Here is a 20,662-nt window from a genome sequence, read left to right as displayed (position 1 = left end):
GAACAAAATCTGAAGTAGCTGGGTATGGCAGCCCTCTTCTGGGGACATAAGAAAATGCAACCAAGGCCAGGGGTGTAGTTCTGTGGTCCAGAACTGTTTTTAGCATGTAAAATACCCTGGGTTCAGTCCCCAGCACAGGAAAGGGAAAGGAGGGATGGAGCAGGGCAGACAGGGAAGGAGGCAGACAGGCAACCATTCCAAAGGATCTTGATGGATTGTCATTTGCATATAGTGGACACTTAAAAGTATGCTGAATGAGTGGTCTGGCTTCAATCTTACAAAAGCTGAGTTCATTTTTACTTATCCTGCAGAATGTAAAAACATAGTTATAAAAGTAAATGATATACTGATAGGCTGTTACAGGTTTAAAATTAAAATAATGAAATCTTGAAGCTAAATAGCCAAATATTTACCTTTATAAATATTGAGTGTTTAGGGCTGGGGTTGTGGCTCAGTGGTAGAGTGCTTGCCTAGCATGTGAGGCACTAGGTTCCATCCTCAGCACCATATAAAAATAAATAAACATAATAAAGGTATTGTGTCCAACTACAAAAAAAAAATTTTTAAAAAATTGAGTGTTTAAAAGTCTCAGGTTTCTCATTTGTAAATCTCAGAGTAATAGTACCTCATAAGGTGATTTTGAAAATAAAGTGAACAAAGGCAGTTATTTGCCACAGTGTTTAGCAGACAACAAATGCTTAATAAATGAGGCCAAAGAGGGATGGGGGAGGAAAAAAAATGAGGCCATTATTTTCGGTTTTTACATTTCATAATCCTTGCAATAATCATTTTACTTTATACAATCTTCTCAAATGTTTACAAAAATGGACTCTAAGGAATCTTAGAGATTACCTCTAAAAAATATATACATGTAATTTTAAAAAGAATGATACATGCCTAAAAAAGAAAACATGAAAACCTTGTAAACTTTAAGATTTGTTCACCAAAAATTTTTTTATTAAGAGGCTAAGTTCTATATAGGTGGCTCAACATTTTCAGGTAACTTAAGAGCCTGAGAGGCCCTGAACAATCCAGATGCCCACAACACAGACATGTATACAGTAAATGACTATGTTTCTGATCCTTAAATGAGACTTCTGTGACTTCCCTTTGCCAGATAAATAAAACATATTTTTCAAAGTTAACACAACTTCAGAAATTCACAAATTCTTAGTTCTCCAAGTTTTTTAAACCCCAAATCAAAAGCCTTCATTTGAACCAACACTGAGAAAAAGAGCAATGAAAAGAAGCTCTTTTATTCATTACAGAGCAAAAATACAGACTGTATTTACTAATTTGTTTTCCACTTGGGAGAATACACTTTATATTTAAAGAAATAAACAATTAGTTGTCAGGAGTTGCTTTTGGTGAATGATCAATAAGTGCCTTGTCAGGAGTTGGATATTGATACCAGGGCCCATCGCCTCTCTCACGCATTAGTCTTCGAACTTCCAGCTCCTTTAACCTGTAACAAATGGAAAAACAATACTGTGATTCCAGCTTTCCAATTACAAGGAGAATTTTTTTTTATACTGGGGATTGAACCCAGGGGCACATTACAACTGAGTTATATCCCCAACCTTTTTCAATTTTTATTTTGAGACAGAGTCTTGTTAAGTTGAAGGGCTTGCTAAATTGCTGAGGATGGCTTTGAACTTTCAATCCTTCCGAATCACCTGGATTACAGGTATGTGCCATTGTGCCTGGTTCCAATTACCAATTTAATGTATCAGTTCCATAAAGAACCACTAGAAAGTTTATGTATACAGATCATGACTAAGGCACACTTATAGTAAGTATCCCAAAGCAAAATTTAGGACTTATTCTTTACTTTTATCTTGCTTATATACTTAGTCATTGAATAGTTTTGGCATCTAAATATTATTTGAATTGATGATTAATTCTATCCTTTACTATCCCCGATCTTTGTCTGGACAGATAATTTTCAACTGAATTGTGACAATGCTTTCCTGTCTTTCCATCTTTTAGGTGCAAGGAGTCATTAATGCAACACCTACTGTTGTGATCCTATGCTATTTTGAGTATTAGGAAAATTATATGCTTTTCTAGAGGAGCTCATATTCTGTCTGTATTGGCTGTTCATCATTATTGCACAGAAAATTTGAGGGCAGAAAATCATATTCACCAGCATCATACTGTGCCCAGTTAATGGTAGATCCTTAGTCAATATTTGTAAAGAAAAAAAGAAAGAAAGTAGGTTAGTTAGTTGGACACAGTGGCATGAACATGTAGTTCCAGTTCCTGGGGTGAGGAGGTCTAAGGCAAAAGGATCACTTAAGCCCAGGAGTTTTGAGGCCAACCTAAGCAACTGTGAGACCCCATCCCCGGAAGATAAGAGAGAGAAGGAGACAGACAGAGAGAGATCTCTCTTAAAAGAAGCATTCTTCAACTCTAAGATCTACTCTGTCCTCAACCTTCCTCACAAATTGAATAATTTCTATTTTGCAAAGATGCTCTACTCCTCTTCCATATTCAAAATCTGCATAAACTTCTACCTGAAGCAATCCCTTCTCCATTAAACCTTTTACATTCCATTTTAATAGAACATACACAGATCACTTTTCACATGACTGGAAATTCACCACAGTTAAATGATAAGTACACTTTATCAACAATAACAAGCTCATCGATTTTATGTAAAGAGACAACGTACCTTTGCAACTGTGTACTTATAAGACTATGTCTATTCATCTTTTTTTAAGGATTAAATACCATCATCTTTTTTTAAGGGTTAAATATCATCCTTCAGAATGCAATTATCTAAAATGTAAGTAATTAAAATGGTCACCAACAGGGGACTAAATAGTAAAATAAGTTATGGCTTATCTACATAATGGATTACCACGTAATACTAAAAAGAATAAGGAGAATCTATACATAGTAATGTGGGAACAGATGATAAATATATTGTTAGGTTAAAAATGCAACATATAGGAGCTGGGAATATAGCTCAGTTGGTACAGTGCTTGCCTTGCATGCACAAAGCCCTAGATTGGATCCCCAGCACCACCAAAAAGAAAAGGAAAAACAAAAAACAAAACAAAAAAGCAAGATACAAAATGAGTATATGTAGCACTTTCCCATTTCATTAAAAAGTGGTAAATAACCATTTGTGAATCTGTATAAATACACATGCATATAGCATTAAAAACTGTAAAGGACAGCAAGACGCAGAGGCACATGCCTATAATCCCAGTGAGCTGAGAGGCTGAGACAAGAGGATTCCAAGTTCGAGGCCAGCCTTATCAATTTAGCAAGTCCCTAAGAAACTTATTGAGACCCTGTATCAAAATAAAAGGTCTGGGGACGTGATTAAGTGCCCCTGTGTTCAATTCCTGGTACACAAAAACCTATGAAGAACTAAAAATAACAGTTATCTCTGGGGGAGTCAACTATGGGAGACATCTCTTTCTATTTTATTTCTTTTCCTGTTTCAGTTTTTTAAATATCTAAATGCATACTTTTTAAAACCCCACATTCCGCTGGGTGTGGTGGTACATGCCTATAATCCCAGTGGCTTAAGAAGCTGAGGCAGGAGGATCACAAGTTCAAAGCCAGCCTCAGCAATTTAGTGAGGCCTAAATAATTTGGTGAGCCCCTGTTTCAAAATAAAACATAAAATGGGCTGGTGATGTGACTTAGTGGTTAAGCACCCCTGAGTTCAATCCCCAATACCAAAACAAGCAAAAACAAAAACACACCCCCAACACACACACACACACATTCCATCATCATATCAGCATCTTTCCTTTAGGGGTACAAGTCAGAATTTTGGTTGGTTTGTTTTTTCTTTGTTTTGTTCTGTAACTGTTTAGGATCTCTATATGTCTGAGGAATTCTAGGGTCTGATCATTTAATTGGAACTCTAAGGTATGTGTCTGAAGTTCAAAAACATCTTTCTAACATTACTAAAAATAAACCATATTGCTGTTCTATGCTCTTAAGTACTGAAAGATAGTTCCATATGGTAACTACATATTCAGGAAACAGCCAATCACATTTTTTCACTGCTTAAATATTTTTCAACATCATAGAAATTTTTATAAACTATAAAATTTAAAACAGAATAAACAGAAAGACCAATGGTAGCCTGAGGCCAAAATAAAGGATGGAGAGTCACTAGCATGGATGAAGAAGCACACAAAAACATTTTAGGATGATCAAAAGATCTGGATTGTGGTAGTAGATACAAAGGTATATGCTTTTTTTTTAAACAATTTTTTATATTTATTTTTTAGTTGAAGTTGGACACAAAACTTTTATTTTATTTATTTATATGTGGTGCTGAGGATTGAACCCAGGGCCTCACATGTGATAGGCGAGTGCTCTACCACTGAGCCACAACCCCAGCCCCAAAGCTTTTCCAAAAACCCACTGAAGTTAACTGGTGATTTGATTGCTTGTCAATTTTATCTCACTCTTAACACAAAAGAACGTGTGTGTGTGTGTGTGTGTGTGTGTGTGTGTGTGTAACTGTGGTGCTGGTGAACAAATTCAAAGCTTCACTGAGCTGTTCTCCAGTCCCCAAAAAAACATTTTAAGAAGTAATTCTCATATTATATATTTACTTATTTAATTCATACATGACCAAGACCTTAAAAACTAAAGGACAAACATGACAATAATTAAATGAAAAAATACACAGAAAGTAACTATAACATTGTTATATAGTAAGTATTAAAAACCATACATATTTGTTATCTGAAACATATACTGCTATATTACAAATAATTTTTCACTGCCAAAAGACAGATGACAAACTGAGAAAATATATCTGCAACAAAATAAAGAGGGACTAATTTAACTGATGTATAAATCAGTTAATATCAGTAGAAAAACGGGCAATTTATAGAGATGCACACAACTATTAGATCTATGGAAAAAAAAAACCCAACCTTACAAAGAAATAGAAAGTCAAAATAATAAGATATTACTTTCAACTATTATAACAACAAAATGCTTAAGATTGATAAATTCCATTTCTGATAACTCAAAAATTATCATAGGTGATGGAAAAAATAACTGGTGTAACTTTCTGAAGAAGAGTTTGGCAATATCTATCAACATATAAAAGTAAACATATATACAATAACACATATAAGAATAAAAACTTGGAAAGAATCTAAGTACCAACAATAGGGGACTGGTAATAAAAAGTAAAGCACATCTACCCAATAAAATATATAATGCAGCATTAAAAAGACTGGGCATATGCCATCACAGAAAGATCACCAAGGTATATTCATTGAAATGAGACAAGGCACAGAACACTGTTTATAGGAGGATTCTATCTGTATTACTATAATTTTAAATGATATTATAAAATTTATTTTTTTACATATAAAATTTTCTCTAGGAACATATATAAGAAGTTGCTAAATAGGGGTTATTTCTAAGGATTAGACTAGGTGTAGGATGGAAGGAAATTGGGTAGGATGGGGAGAGAGTTGCCTTGTATATACATGAGTATTTTTAAAAGAATTCCTTTTATTCTGACAGATATCATCTCTTTATCAACTCATCATCAACTCACAGTCTTCACTCTAAACAACAAAATTCTCTCATATTTTCTCTTGTGGTTTGCAACCCAAGAAAAGAATGTTCTTCCCCACCCCTTTTTTCCTACCGTAATTCAGCCTTTTCAGATTCAATCTGAAGAACAGCCATTGTTCTTTCATAATTCTTTTCAGGGCAGTCAAAGAAAGTACGAGCAATCCATCTTGATATAGGATGCTGCCAGAGAAAATTTGTTTGAAATTAGACAGTTTCTGAACATTACTTGGCTTTTCTAGTTGATTATTCTTTAAAATGGCCTTCTCAGATACACTCGTAATACCTACTATATATCAACCATTTTATATATATTTTAAATAATTTCAATCCATTAGGTAGATACTATTTTTGTCCTCATTTTAGAGATGACAAAATTGCACAAATTGTGCAGCTAAGTGGGAGTGTCCAGATTCTAACCAGGTGTGCTTGACTCCAAAGCCTGTGCTCTCTCATATTACACTATGCATAGGTATGTGAAGTGGTAGATTCAGGAGGAAAACCCAGATTTTGTTGATCCCAACATGAAGCTCCTTCCACCAGCTGCCAAAGATAAAACTAATCTCATAGTTTCCCTTAAGATTTAAAATGAAACACTGCTTTTCTAAAATATAATTCATTCAGACAATAAAATGAGGCATACTCTATTCAAAGTCATCTCATATAATACTTGTAAAGACAAGTAATAGGTTAATTCTGTCTTTTGGATATAATAACTGTTTGGTATAATGACTAACAGTGTAAGCTCTGGAGTCAAGCTTAATGGGTTCAGTAAGTACTGGCCTCCTCTCTCAGGTTCTTAATCTATGAGTCCCAAATTTTTAATTTTGTGAATATTTCAACAATATTGACACAGATGCATTAAAATAGGCTGGAAATCATAATCTGAAGCTCATATTATTAATAACATTATATTATCATCATACAATTATATAATTATATATTATATGCCATATTTAACTTTTTATAGGTGTTTCACATCTGGGACAATGGGACAAAATGTGTTAAGCCTTTTAAACCCAAATTTTCTCTTCTTTAACATGAAAATAATAACAGTGTCTTTTACATGGAATGAGAAAATATTTGTAAAGCAGTATAGTGCCTGCTACACAGTAGGTGCTCAACAAAAGAGCTATCATTAGCACTGGTAATAGCTTTCTTATGGCATTGAACTTAGAACAAATTCTGTTATTTTGCTAGATTGAGAATATACTGCAGACAATTCTTTAAAAAGCTATAAAACTTAAATTAATAAAAGAAACAATAAAGGAATATACTAAGAACAGTTGCTTGAAATTGAATATGATAAGTATAAAGATACCAAACAGAATTTCACTTTAATGTACAAGAAAGGAAGTTTAATAGAGTAGAGGAGGGATGGGGGAAGGAGGAGGAGAGAAAAAGGGAAAGGGATGGGGCTCAAAATCAAATTTCTTGCATGTATAATTTTATCAAAACAAATACCAAATGTCTTCTTTGATATAATGAGAGCAACTATGAACAGAGCAAGGAGGAAGAGCAGGAAGAAAAGACTAACATTAAACAGAGTCATGAGATGGGAGGGAAAGGGAGAGAAAAGGGAAATTGCATGGAAATGAAGGGAGACCCTCATTGCTATACAAAATTACATATAAGAGGTTGTGAGGGGAATGGGAAAATAAACAAGGAGAGTAATGAATTACAGTAGATGGGGTAGAGAGAGAAGATGGGAGGGGAGGGGAGGGGGGATAGTAGGGGATAGGAAAAGTAGCAGAATACAACAATTACTAATTGGGCATTATGTAAAATTGTGGATGTGTAACCGATGTGATTCTGCTATCTGCATTTGGGGTAAAATTGGGAGTTCATAACCCACTTCAATCTAATGTATGAAATATGACATGTCAAGAGCTTTGTAATGTTGTGAACAACCAATAAAAAAAATAAAAAATTAAAAAAAAAATGAACCCAATTTCTATGTACAATCATGATGTTTTAATAAAAAAATGAATAAACAAAAAATGGAATATGAAACTTTATCATAATTTCCATATTTAGGGATGTTAACCAGCATGTTGACAAGTACCTTAATGTAATTTTTGAAAAAATATTTTTGTAGTTATTGATGAACAGAATGCCTTTATTTTATTTGTTTTATGTGGTACTAAGGATCAAACCCAGTTCCTCACATGTGCTAAGCAAGCATTCTGACACTGAACTACAGCCCCAGCCCATTAACCTAATTTTTAATGACCTATACAAACCTTATAATATTCCCAATGTTCTGGGATATAGCCTTCTGGAATTTCTGCTAATTCAGCTTCACCTAATAAGAGAAAATGATGGTGGTTCAACTTCAGCATTAGGAATTTAAAATATTAACTCTTCACCAATAAAGAAACCAACTTCTTGTAGGTTTAAAGGATCTTTTTATCTTTTTTTTCATTTGTAATAAAGATCTAATATTCTAAATTCACTTTAAAATTGAAAATCCATTCATTATGGATTTTTAGATGTATTCTGAGTATAAGGCATTACCTATAAGCATTATATGAGAGGTTCCAATTTTGTTTTTATAATACATAATCAGATACTATAAAAGACATTTTTTTTTTTTGGGTCCTCTCTATGAGACAAAACATTTTAGATTCAAGGTTTTAGAAGCACTCTGAACAGATTTACCATGAACATCTGATGTCTACTGTCATTCACACTTTCATGTATATTTTAGAGGATTTATAGGTTTATATATTTCAGAATGGATTTGAAAAATTCTCTCTCTCTTCCACCTCTTTTTCTTTTCGTATTCAGACTTATCAAAGCTAGTTTTGGGAAAGGAGAAGGAGAAGAAAAATGAGGTTTTCAAAAGCCTCCTACATGGCCATAAAATTTATAACCTTCAAAGTTTCTGGAGGGAAAAAGAAATGTGCTAAAAAATAATATGGTACATTATTGTAGATTGAGATTTTGTTATTTAAAAAAAAAAGACATACTTATCTTACTGAGTTTTTCATTATAATACTCGTAAAGTTTACCAATTTCATGGTGTTGGCTAGAGGGGAACTTACCAATAAATACATTCACCAGAGTTATGCCAATTGCTACTGGAAGCCCAGTCAACAAAATGTAGAATCTCTGTTAAAATTAAAAAAAAAAAATAGATATTTCTTACAACCATTTTCAATTCTTCCCATCCTTCAATTATCTTCACAATTCCCTTTATTTCTTATGAAATAAATTTGTCAAACTGAAGAAACAGTATCAAATTTTTAATTTCTGTGATATTCTTGGGTTCTTGCCTTAAGACACCTATATTTAATACCAAAAATGAAAGAAAAAAGTAAAGGTTAATTGTACAAGTATAATACAATATATATTTCAGTGTCTTTTCACTTTTTGGTTAAATCAACAACATGAAAGTTAGAAAATTCACTATTAAGAGTAAAGTGTAAAACACATTAGTGTGATTTCAACCACTGAACAGGGAGGGTTTGAGATGGTCATGACAAAAAAAGGGGGCACTCAAGAGTTGGGATATAGCTCATTGGTGAAGTTCTGGCATAGCATGCTTGAGGTCCTGGGTTTAAACCCCAGTACCACTAAAAAACATCATGAACTATTTTGCCAGGTATGTTGGCACATACCTGTAATCCCAGCAACTTGGGAAACTAAGGCAGGAGGATGGCAAATTCAAGGACAGTCTCAGCAACTTAGCAAGATCAGGTGTTAAAATAAAAATTTAAAATTAAGGGGCTGGGGTTGTGGCTCAGCATTAGAGCGCTCACTAGCAGGTGAGGTTCAATCCCCACCACCACCATAAAAATAAATAAATAAAGATATTGTGTCCAACTACAACTAAAAAAAAATATTAAAAAAAATAAAATTAAATTTAAAAAAATGGGCTGGGGATGTGGCTCAGTGGTTAAGTGAACTTGGGTTCAAATCCCTGGTACCAAAAAACAAACCAAAAAAAAAAAAAAAGGAAAAGCAGGAGTTTAACCAAGGGGATGAAAAGGGACATTAAGCACAATGGGAGGGTAACAGAGAGTCTTGAGGTAGCCAGAACTCAAGTGATGAGCCAAAGCTTTAGAAACGATGGCACACAGTCCAGATAATCTCTCATTTTTCTATGCCTCTAGTTTCTTTTAAAGCCTTGAGATACAAATAAACAATCAGTACCCTAAATAAGTGATTATTATATTATTGCTAAATTAAGATTAAAGGTCAACATCACTCTGAAATCAATGTTCTCAAACAACATATAAATTTTAAAAATCATATCCTCAAATAATAGATCTCTTTTATTAAAATAAGTTCTCTAATGAATTCTTTGGTAATTTAAAGGATATTTTAACAATACAAAAAAATCCTCTCATCAATCAATTTTTGAAGTTTTGTCAATTTTCACATTTGTCCCTTCCCACCCATTGCCCTCTTCTTTCTGGTGGGATGCTGGGTTCAAATCCAGGGCCCGCTACAGGCTAAGCAGGCACTCTACCACTGACCCACACTCCCAGTCTTGCAGATTCTTTTTTACTGTTTAAGTAGAGAATACAAATTAGATTACAAAGCCTCATAATCTTGAGAAAAAAGGATTGGCTTAAGCTTTACCTCCAATTCAGTTTGATTGCTAATTTAAGAAGAGATTTAGTAACAAATAAGACTTTACTGCACAATCTCATATCTTCTGAGGAAAGAAATATGAATTTGGCTGGGCACAGCAGCACATGCCTGTAATCCCAGTGGTTCAGGAGGCTGAGGCAGGAGAATCACAAGTTCAAAGCCAAACTCAACAACTTGGCGAGGCCCTAAGCAACTCAAAGAGACCCTATCTCTAAGTAAAATATAAAAAAGGACTGAGGATATATGGCTCAGTGGCTAAGCATTCCTGGGTTCAACCCCTGGTTCCCCCTGAGTTTGCAGAATCAGATCTTTTACAAAATGAAGATGTTTTCTAAAGAAGCAGATTTTTTTCCTCCTTGTAGGGGAAGATTTTAGTTCAACAAAAACTTTCAACTCACCAATAATTTCAAAAAACGCTTGTCATAATATGAAGAAGGTTTGATGATGAACAGTCTTTTCCCATGGTCTGCACTGTGTCGCACAGGAGCTGGAAATATTAAGTTATCCTGTTTTATACAAGGTTCATTTAGGAATACTGTTATGTTATGATATAAAACCGAATTATAAGAAAAATACATACATAAATGTTTAATGAATTAAGATTTAAAAATGCTTTTTAATTTTAGTACTAAAGCCAGGGCAGATAGAATACATATAGTCCTAAATTACAGGTCTCTCCTTTTTTTTTTTTTTTTTTGTGGTGGTGGGGACATAATGCAGGACCTCATGCATACTAGACAAATAATCTACCATGGCACAGCAACCCTCATTTTAATTCAATGTTAAAGAAATACTGAAACATCATTTCAAATTGTTTCAATAACAGGCAGGAAAGTCAGATTCTCTGGATGAGCTGCTCATCTTTGTCTCCTCTGCAATAAATATTTGCTAATATTGCAAAAAAAATCTTAAAATTGTGCTATTTCACATAATAAGGTAATATACATTTAGGAAGTTGCTGCAAAATAGGTGCAAAGGAATATCAGTATTTATTCAATGAATTTCCAAGCGGGAATTCAAACTTGCTACAAAACCATATCTCTACCTTGACAAAATCCGTTTGTAAACCATTGCGATTAAGAATACCCTCCTCTTCAACCCCTACCCCAGCCCAGATGGAACTTAAGAAAGCCTTGTTGGAGATAAACTGAGACAAAATTTCACACCTAGGTCCTCTTTCTACACTTCCTGTTTTGGAGGTCTGCAAGGATCACTACGGGTATTCCAAGCCTTACTAAGAAACAGTGTTACTATGGTTCTGCTGTGTAATTGCTCTTAAATTCTGAATGAGAGTCACTGTAGAATAAAAAATTTTAATTTCCCACGAAAGGAATTTCAGTCATAATTGATGTCGAAAAAATCTGTATTTCTGGTTTACCATTTACTGTACAGAATGCCCTCTTTTCTCCTAAAATCTATCCTTTATGCCCAGGTGACATTATCTTTTCCAAGAAGTCAGTAATGTCCCTAATCAGATAAGATCTCTGCTACTTCTGAATTGCTGTCCATCTTAGTCATGTGTTCCCTGTTGTCCTGGTTTCCAGGACCTGTGTGGATGCCAAAATCTGCAGTTCCTCAAGTCTATTACATGAAATGGCATAATATTTGCATATAACTTGTGCATATTATTTCACATATTTTACTCTAGATTGTTTAGAAACCTAATACAGTGAGTGTTATGCAAATAGTCATTATGCTGTATTAATAAGGGAATAATGACAAAGAAAAAACCTATATACATATTTAGTTACAAATGCATTTTTTTCCTGAATATTTTCAACCCATGATTGGTTAGATCTGAGATGCAGAACCATGCTTATAGAGGGCTAATTGTATTTGCTTTTACTACTACCACTTTTGATTATAAATGCTTTGAAGACTGAATCCATCTTAATTTGGTATTACTTGCAGTATCTTGCAATGAACTTAGGATATTAATTAACTCACAAAACAATGAGAAGTTAGCAAGAATTTACTAAATATAATAAAATAACAAGATTAAGAGAACTTGGCAACATAAACATGGATTCCAGCAAATCATTTGAGAGATACCATTAGGGAATTTTAAATTTTTTAATTTGTTCTTTTTAGATATACATGACAGTAGAGTACATTTTGACATATTATACATACATAGGCTATAACTCCATTAGGGAATTTTATGATGACAATAGGTTGGATGATACCACAAACCACTCATTAATTCACTAAATATTTAAGTGATTACTATGTGCAGGTCCTAAGCTAGGCAGAGGGATATGGATCCTGCTGGGATAAAAGACACTAAACAATTATAAATCTATGAGTGCAACAAAGGAAAAATAGCAGTAAAAAAGAACAAGCCCTATTCAGACAGGATGGTGGGACAGGGGTGAGAGGAAGGTATATTATAAGTTGGAAAGGAGCAAGTTAGATCAATTTGTAATAGGTAAATGATTGATCTATTGATGAATTAGACATAAAAGATGATGATTAATTAATGAAGTAACCTAACAAAGGGATCTCTCAAATGCCCTGCAGCATGAAGATTTTTATGAATGGAATGGGTGAAATAGACATTCCTGGCTTTTTGAGTCTTGGAAACAAAGCTACTGTTACAAAATGGCTATTACACTGATGATGAATTAGTCTCCCCAAAAAGTCTTCATATACATTTACAAAAGGCTGGATCCAAAAGGCTCAAGTACAACAAGGTAAGAATAAAGTAAATGTAAAGTCCTATGTCGATGCCCCCCAAAATATAATTGCTCACAAAAAAAAAAAAAACCAACAAAAGCCAATTCAATGTTAACCTGATGTACTAGAAGGACAGGGTCAAAACATGATAATCCTTTCTGCTCCTTATCTCCCAACTACAGAAGTTTATCCACTCCACAGCATATTATTTTATAGGGAAAATCTTGAGTTTCCCCTAACTTAAATCAACCAGATGGCAAACAACTTGGAAACTGACCTCATGAAACTGAATGAACTCAAGTTAATTAGCTTACAATAAAAGAAGTCTGGATAAAGACCAGATAAATGTTTTTATGGAGCTCAAGAGCTGTCCCATGTAAGAGAACGTATTCAATTCTGTGTTGACATGAAGGGAAGAACTAGGCTCAATGTGTGAAAGAATAATTCTCAGCTTGATATGAGAAGGTTCTAAAACTGTAGAACTTGCAGAATTGTAGACAGTCTTCACCCATTCCCCATTACAAAGTTATGTAAATAACAATAATGGGATATAACAAGAACTAGCACAATATAGGGGTTATCCTCAAGGAATTCTGTTTAGTCTAGAGAATCTGAAATATATGATCTAAGAATAAACAGGAATGCTCTTCTAACTCATCTCTCAATACTTCCCTTCCAATTTCAGGAAATCTCTCCTACCTTCAGGTTTTTGCACTTTCTTTCCCCTCTGCCTGGAATGCTTTTCCCTATACTGCCTCCACATATCATCCTTCAGGGCTAACATCAAGTGTCACTTCCTCAGAGAGGTCTTCTCTAACAGCCTCATCCAAAGTTAGTCTCCCACTTAATACCTTTAATATCATTTGGTAATTTCGTTTAGAGCAAGAAGCACTAACCCTAGTTATCTTTTTTTTTTTTCTTAAGTCCATTAGGTTAGGCATTGCCTATTTTATTCAGGCCTGTATCCCTAGTATTGGTACCTTTAGTGTCTGCAGCATGGTGGGCACTCTATGATTATGACTGAATTTACTTTTCTTAAGTAGATTAAATGCTGGTAGAGAATTTTTCTTAAGTCCCTGAAAATACTCTACATTTACTCAGAAAAGATAGTGCGCTCCTAACTTTCCCTTTTAATCAAAGGGAAGGATTAAACTATATATGGTCTTAGGGAACATTACTATAAATAATATGGAAAAATGGAACACTAAACAATGGAAGAAAGCTTGGTATGGTTGCATTATAGTAATACTAATGCAGTTAACAATGTGAACTGCTTACTCTTTCTTTACAAATAACTACCTAATTGTTATATAATTATTCATGCCATTAAATGTGCTAGATAACTGTTATTATAATCAATTATTCTACAGTATATTTCATAGAACTAAACTCTTTTCAAATGTTATGAGCCTTCATGATCATGTTATGAGTCATTGATGCAGTAGAGCCATTTGCTAACATTCTAAAATTATTAGGATGAATATGGCTTATAACCAAGTGACTCCCAGATTTCTGGAACTCAGTTCCACCTACCACAAGCATCTTCCACCACTCTCCAAAACCTGAAATTTCTCAATTAGGTATTCATTAATTATATAAGCCTAACTCTTCGAAAAACAATTTTAAATATGCACATAGCCTCAGAAAAGTTATTAAGTCTTTGACAATTCTGATTTTCTGAATACTATAATGAAGGATCTTTTTGTGTGTGTTTCAAAGACAACACTCAACAAATTTAAAAAAAAAAACCCACAACACTCAAAATTTGATCACTTTTTTCCTCCTCATTCTCAGGTAAGGGCATTATCAAATACCCAGGCTAAAAATCTCAAGTCGTCTTCCTTGCATCTACTGCTCATTTACCATTCACTAAGACGTCTTGATTCTAAGATTCAAACTCTCCAGTACCTTCAAAGCCTTCTTTACCCTAATGACCTAAGTAACCGACATCTCCTATGAGCCATCTCCTACAAAGCATCTTTCTAAAGATGCTTACTGATGTAGCTTCTGCTAAAGTACTCTCTGTTGTCTACAAAATAAACTGAAGATACTTGGTTTTGTATTTAGACCTTTCCCTACCTTCCCCTAATTTGATCCCAACCTCCCTTATTTTAACCTTCTTTCTCAACATCTATTCATCCCAAGAGCTCCATATCCAAGCACATCAGAAAACTCACCCACTGTACTTCTATCAGTCTCACCTGTTAAAATGATTCCCACAATTTAGTTAAAATAGTCGATATTGTTTTTATGAATTAACTCACGAACTTTGTTTATGTAGCTGTTAGTCAGCTTTCAATTACTGTAACAAATATCTGAGATAAATTAACTTAAAAAGAGAAAAGGGGGCTAGGGCTGTAGCTTATTGGCAGAGCACTTGCCTAGCACTCATGAGGCACTGGGTTTGATCCTTGGCACCACATAAAAATAAACAAATAAAATTAAGGCATGCTGTCCATTTACTACTAAAAAAGAAAAATTTAATCCCTGTAATCCCTGGTTCATAGAGTCCAGGGATTACAGAACATGCTGAGTTGGCCCTGTTCCTTTTGGGCCTATGGCAAGGCAGAACCTTATGGTGGCAGCACATGGTGGAGCAAGAAGCATACTTCCTAGAGATCAAGGAACCAGAGAGGAAAAGTATTGAAGTCCCAATAGCTCCTTCAAGGGCATACCACTGAAGACCTAAAGACTTCCCACTAGATGCCACCTCTTAAAGTTTCCATTCATCACTTCCCCAAAGTGCCACAGCTGGGGACCAAGCCATTAACATATAGGCCTTATCCAAACCACGCATTATCCACTTTAATACTCTTTACATTTTTTTCAAACCATGATTTGCTCATGCTGACCTTTAAGTTAAAGTTCCTTATAGCAAAAGGAAGGCCTAAAGCTCATCTTTGGAATTCCTTTATAATTGATGTTTAATAAATAATTTAATTAAATGGAGAACATATATTTATTTGCTTATTTTCTGAGAAAGGTTTTCACCAAGGTGAAAGAGGATGAAAGACATCAATAGGTGTTTTAAAAAAGGTGTGTTCACAGAGCCCTATAGAAAGCTAATGCCAGGAAAGGCATGGACAACAACAACAACAATAAATAAATAAATAAACCAATTGGGCTTAAGGAAAATTTTTAATTTTTTTTGCACCAAAATACACTATTGACAAAATAAAAAGGCAACCCATAAAATGGAAGAAAATATTTTCAAGTTATCTATCTGCTAAGAAATTGATAACCAGAATATATAGATAACTCCTCAAACTCAGTAACAACAAAACATGCAACCCCATGAAAATATAAAGGATTTGAATAGACTTTTCTCCAAAAAAGATAAAACAAATGGACAAGAAGCATATGAAAATATGCTCAACAACACTAATCATTAGAGAAATATAAATCAAAACTAAAATGAGATAGTTATACACAGTTATATCCCATCAGGATAGCTACTATCAAAACTTTAGAAAGTAACAGAATTGGTGAGAATGTAGAGAAACTGAAACTCTCCTACACTGCTGATGAGAATGAAAAATGGTATAGCCACTGTGGAAAACAGTATGGCAGTTCCTCAAAAAATTAAAACCTGAATTACCATACAATCTAGCTGTTCCACTTCTGCATATGCACCCCAAAGAACTGAAAGCAAGGTCTTGAAGAGTTATGAATTCATGTTCATAGTAACATTGTTCACAGTACATAAAACATAGAATCAACTTAAGTGTCCTCTGACAGATGACTGGGCAAGCAAAATGTGATAGAGTAGACCCTCTGAATCTGTGGATTCCACATCCCTGGATTCAGCCAATCATGGGTGGAAAGTATTTAGGGAAAAAAAAACTGCTTCTGTGCTAAACACGCATGCTTTTTTCTTTATCATTTTCCCTAAGCAATGCAGCATAACAATTATTTACATAGTATTACATTATATAAGCAATCCAGAGATGATTTATAATATACAGAAGGATGTAGCTAGGTTATATACATATATTAAGTTATTTTATACAAGAGACCCGAGTAACTGGGAATTTGGGGTATTTGTGAAGATCATGGAACCAATTTATTGCAGATACAAGGGATGAGAGATAATTACATATACATATTATTCAGCTTTAAAAAGAAAAGAAAGTCTTTCTTTCCTGTAGTATATTATGAATGAACTAAGTTATATTATGAATGAACTTTGTAGACATTATGCTAAGGGAAATAAGCCAGACATAAAAAGTCAAAATGTACGTTCCCGCTTATGATGAATTTAAAATAGTCACAGGGACAAATAGTAGAACGGTGGTTATCAGGAGCTGATCAGGACAGGTGGGGAGTTACTCCTTTGTCGATACAGTTAGTTTTACAAGATGAAAAGAATTATAGAGATAGAGAGTGGTGATCATTACACAACGTTATGAATACATTAAATATAACTGATCTGTAGACTTAAAAATAGTTAAGATAGCTGGCGCAGTGGCACACGCCTATAATCCCAGTGGCTCAGGAGGCTGAGGCAGGAGGATCCCAAGTTCAAAGCCAGCCTAAGCAATGATGAGGGGCTAAGCAACTCAGTGAGGCCTTGTCTCTAAATAAAATACAAAATACGGTTGGGGATTGTTGAATGGCCCTAAATTCAATCCTTGGTAACCACTCCCCCCAAACCAAAAAATGTTAAGATAGTTAAGTTTATATTAAGTGCTATCCATTTTTCCCACTCTTCACAACTACTTCCGAGATAAGTTTAAAATCATCATCTTTTTAAAGATAAGAAAAAAAATTATGAGCAGTTAAGTGTTCAAAATTTAGTTTCCGGAGCTGGGAATATAGCTCAGTTAGGAGAGTGCTTGCCTTGCATGCACAAGGGCCTGGGTTCAATCCCCAGCAACACACACACACACACACACACACACACACACACACACACACACACAAAGTTAGTTTCAAAGATGTGACGACTCAAGGTCACAAAGCTTCTAAATTCTGGAGTTAGGATTTGAACCTTGGCAGTCTAGTTTCAGAGAAAACAAGACAGAATTCCCTTCCATATCAGAGCTTATTATCTTGTAGGTTTAAAATAGTAATTTTAAAAACAATAATGACAGATGCAAAACACCTTCAAAAGCAGGTACACAGGTATGAGAGTCACCTTTAACATAGTTGAGAGTTTTTTCCCTGCTCCCATTGAAAGGACAATTTCCCAATAATGATCCTTCCAGAACTCCATGAATGGGGAATAGCACAGCAAGAAGAACTGGGGTGAAACTTTACCTCAGTTTATCTCCAACTAGACTGGATTAAATACAATGTAGGAGACTAAGTGAAGTATTTATATTTTATATTTGAGGATATCTGTAATCAGAAGTGGTTTACAAAAGGATTTTATCAAGGAATAATAGCAGGTATAGTTTTATAAGATGCTTAAATTCCTGCTGGAAATTTGTTGAATCTCACTGCTCCTTTCCAACATTTTCCAGTGAGTCCCTATGTATATTGCCTCATCATGTAAAGTGGAATAATTCAAATTAAAATTGGAAGGGGGGATAAATAAGACAAGATATTTTGAGATTGGAAAACAATAATTTTGTTTTATGGTAAAAGTTTCACTTCCCTTTAGTCTTGCACAGGGCAAATAACTTACAGTGTATCTTTGCTCAAGAGGATTAAATGAATCAATATTTTAAAGCCTTAGAATGGAGCCTGACATCAAATTAAAAAGCTTCTTCCCAGCAAAGAAAATAAGCAGGAAAGTGAAGAAAGAACATACAGAATGGGAGAAAATTTTTGCTAGCTACTTTTCTGACAGAGGATTAATACCTAAAATATATAAAGAACTCAAAACACTTAACACCAAAAGAGCAAATAACCCAATTAATAAACAGGCCAATGTATTAAACAGATACTTTTCAAAATAAGAAATACAAGTGACCAACAAATATATCAAAAAATGTTCAACATTATTAGCAATTATGGAAATGCAAATCAAAACTACACTGAGATTTCATCTCAAATCAGTAAGAATGATAGTCATCAAGAATGCAAATAATAATGTTAGAGAGGATGTGAAGAAAAAGGTAACACTTATACACTGTTGGTGGGTCTGCAAATTAGTACAACCACTATGGAAATCAGTATGAAGGTTCCTTAAAAGAGGAGGCATGGGAACCCCATATGACCCACTCCTCAGTATTTATCCTAAAGAATTAAAATCAGCATACTATAATAATACATGCATATCCATGTTTATAGCAGCACAATTCACTATAGCCAAACTATGGTAGTCTAGGTAGCTACCAATGGATGAATGTATAAAGAAAAAGTAGTATATATACACAATGAAGTTTTATTCAGCAATAAAGAAAAATGAAATTACGTCATTTGCAGGAAAATGCCTGGAACCACAGACCATTAGGTTAAGCAAAATAAGCCAAACTCAGAGTTCAAGGATCATAAATTTTTCTCTCATACATGGAAAAAGGAAAAGAAAGGTGGGGGTTGGGGATCTCATGAAAATCCAAGGGGGATTAGTAGTGGCAAGAAGTTCTGGAAATGATATTGGCCAAATTACATTTTTATATTATGCACATGTATGAATGGGTAATAACAAAGCCCACCATTACACACAACTATAGTACAACAATTAAAAAATGTAAAAAGAAAATAAATGGGAATTTATAGACCTTAAAAAAAAACCAACCCACAGAACAATAACAAAAGACTTTGATGTATAATACCAAACAAAAGAGAGGATTTCAAAGCAAAACAAACAAAAAAAGAATAGGTGTTCAATACATGGTGGCTATCCTTGTTGATAATTTAGTAGAGTGGTGCATTATTTTTATAATAATTGAATCAGTTTCCTCATCTGTAAAATGGGGTAATAACATTGTATTTACTCTGAGAGAATGAGATTTAATTCCAACCATTTGATATTTTGCTACTTTAATTATTCAGTCCTCGGTAAAGCAGACCATAATCCCTAAGGGGATGCAAATTAGCCCTCTTAGGAATGAATTATGACTTTCCTGGGACCACTGCAATTTTGACTTCTTGGGCCCGTTTTTCAGTGCCTAAAATTACTATTTTATGACTGCACTAATATAAAACAAATGCAACCCAAGCCAAATTCATTATTACATATTCATTAGTACCTAATGGGAAAGTTCACCCTGAGCTTCCTCCGGGTCTACGTATTACATAGTTAGCATACGTGGGCTTCTCTGCAAAAAGACTTCCTATCTGTGGGACTAGAACCCAATGCAGGTGGAACTACCAAAAATCTGGTGCCCTAGAAAGTGACACACACTCAGTTCTATGATTTTCTAGCCTCAGCGGCAAATTAGTACTAACTGGGCTGTGAATAACATTTTTGCAAATGCTTATAATTAAAACGTAACTGGTCTGTTGGTTCGGGAAAATCTTCATTCAGCTCGCGGTTTGTCTCCTAAAAGACCCAAGCCTACAATTTGTCCCGGCTCCCTCCAGATCCCACCAAGGTCACCTGGGAACAATCCTCCTATCTCTCACCCAGCACACCCTGCACGCACTTTCTCCCAAGACGAGCACCCACCGGCAGTCTTAGGAAAAACACGGGTGAGGAAGCGTCCGAGTCCGAGCCGAGTGCCAGCGCAGCGGCCAGACAGAACTGTCACTGCAGTGACCGAAGCCCGCTGCAATAAACTCATGGCCGCCATGGCTACCACGGGCAACAGGAAGCAGAGGGATAGAGTAACGGGAGCCGAGAGAGACAATTTAGCAACGAGGTCGAAGGGGCAGGTCGGCCATGTTAAATAAGGGCAAAAGCCTATTCCTGTTTTCCTCATTG

At 34.7% G+C, this 20,662-nt stretch overlaps 1 protein-coding gene across 1 annotated transcript; it reads right to left on the bottom strand.

The window, feature by feature from the left end:
• Nucleotides 1-935: 935 nt before the first annotated feature.
• Nucleotides 936-20,614, bottom strand: Ndufb5 (NADH:ubiquinone oxidoreductase subunit B5). Its single transcript, XM_078043698.1, has 6 exons — nucleotides 20,408-20,614; nucleotides 10,572-10,660; nucleotides 8,619-8,685; nucleotides 7,815-7,876; nucleotides 5,648-5,754; nucleotides 936-1,465 (listed from the first exon to the last, which is right to left on the bottom strand). The coding sequence occupies exons 1-6, from the start codon at nucleotides 20,529-20,531 to the stop codon at nucleotides 1,345-1,347; spliced, it is 570 nt and encodes a 189-aa protein (XP_077899824.1). The 5' UTR covers nucleotides 20,532-20,614; the 3' UTR covers nucleotides 936-1,344.
• Nucleotides 20,615-20,662: the final 48 nt, after the last annotated feature.

Source organism: Ictidomys tridecemlineatus, chromosome 3 (genome assembly GCF_052094955.1).
Source record: "Ictidomys tridecemlineatus isolate mIctTri1 chromosome 3, mIctTri1.hap1, whole genome shotgun sequence".
Classification (NCBI taxonomy): Eukaryota; Metazoa; Chordata; class Mammalia; order Rodentia; family Sciuridae; genus Ictidomys; species Ictidomys tridecemlineatus.
This window is presented reverse-complemented; position numbering and strand designations above follow the sequence as displayed.

What these genes read in the sequence shown, in the direction of transcription:
- Ndufb5 (XM_078043698.1), bottom strand. Translation starts at nt 20,531, where the DNA reads ATGGCGGCCATGAGTTTATTGCAGCGGGCTTCGGTCACTGCAGTGACA. An exon ending in AACATTGGGAATATTATAAG is followed by an intron (nt 5,755 to 7,814) that starts GTTTGTATAGGT and finishes TTTCTCTGGCAG; the next exon opens with CATCCTATATCAAGATGGAT. An exon ending in TCTGAAAAGGCTGAATTACG is followed by an intron (nt 1,466 to 5,647) that starts GTAGGAAAAAAG and finishes CATTTGTTACAG; the next exon opens with GTTAAAGGAGCTGGAAGTTC.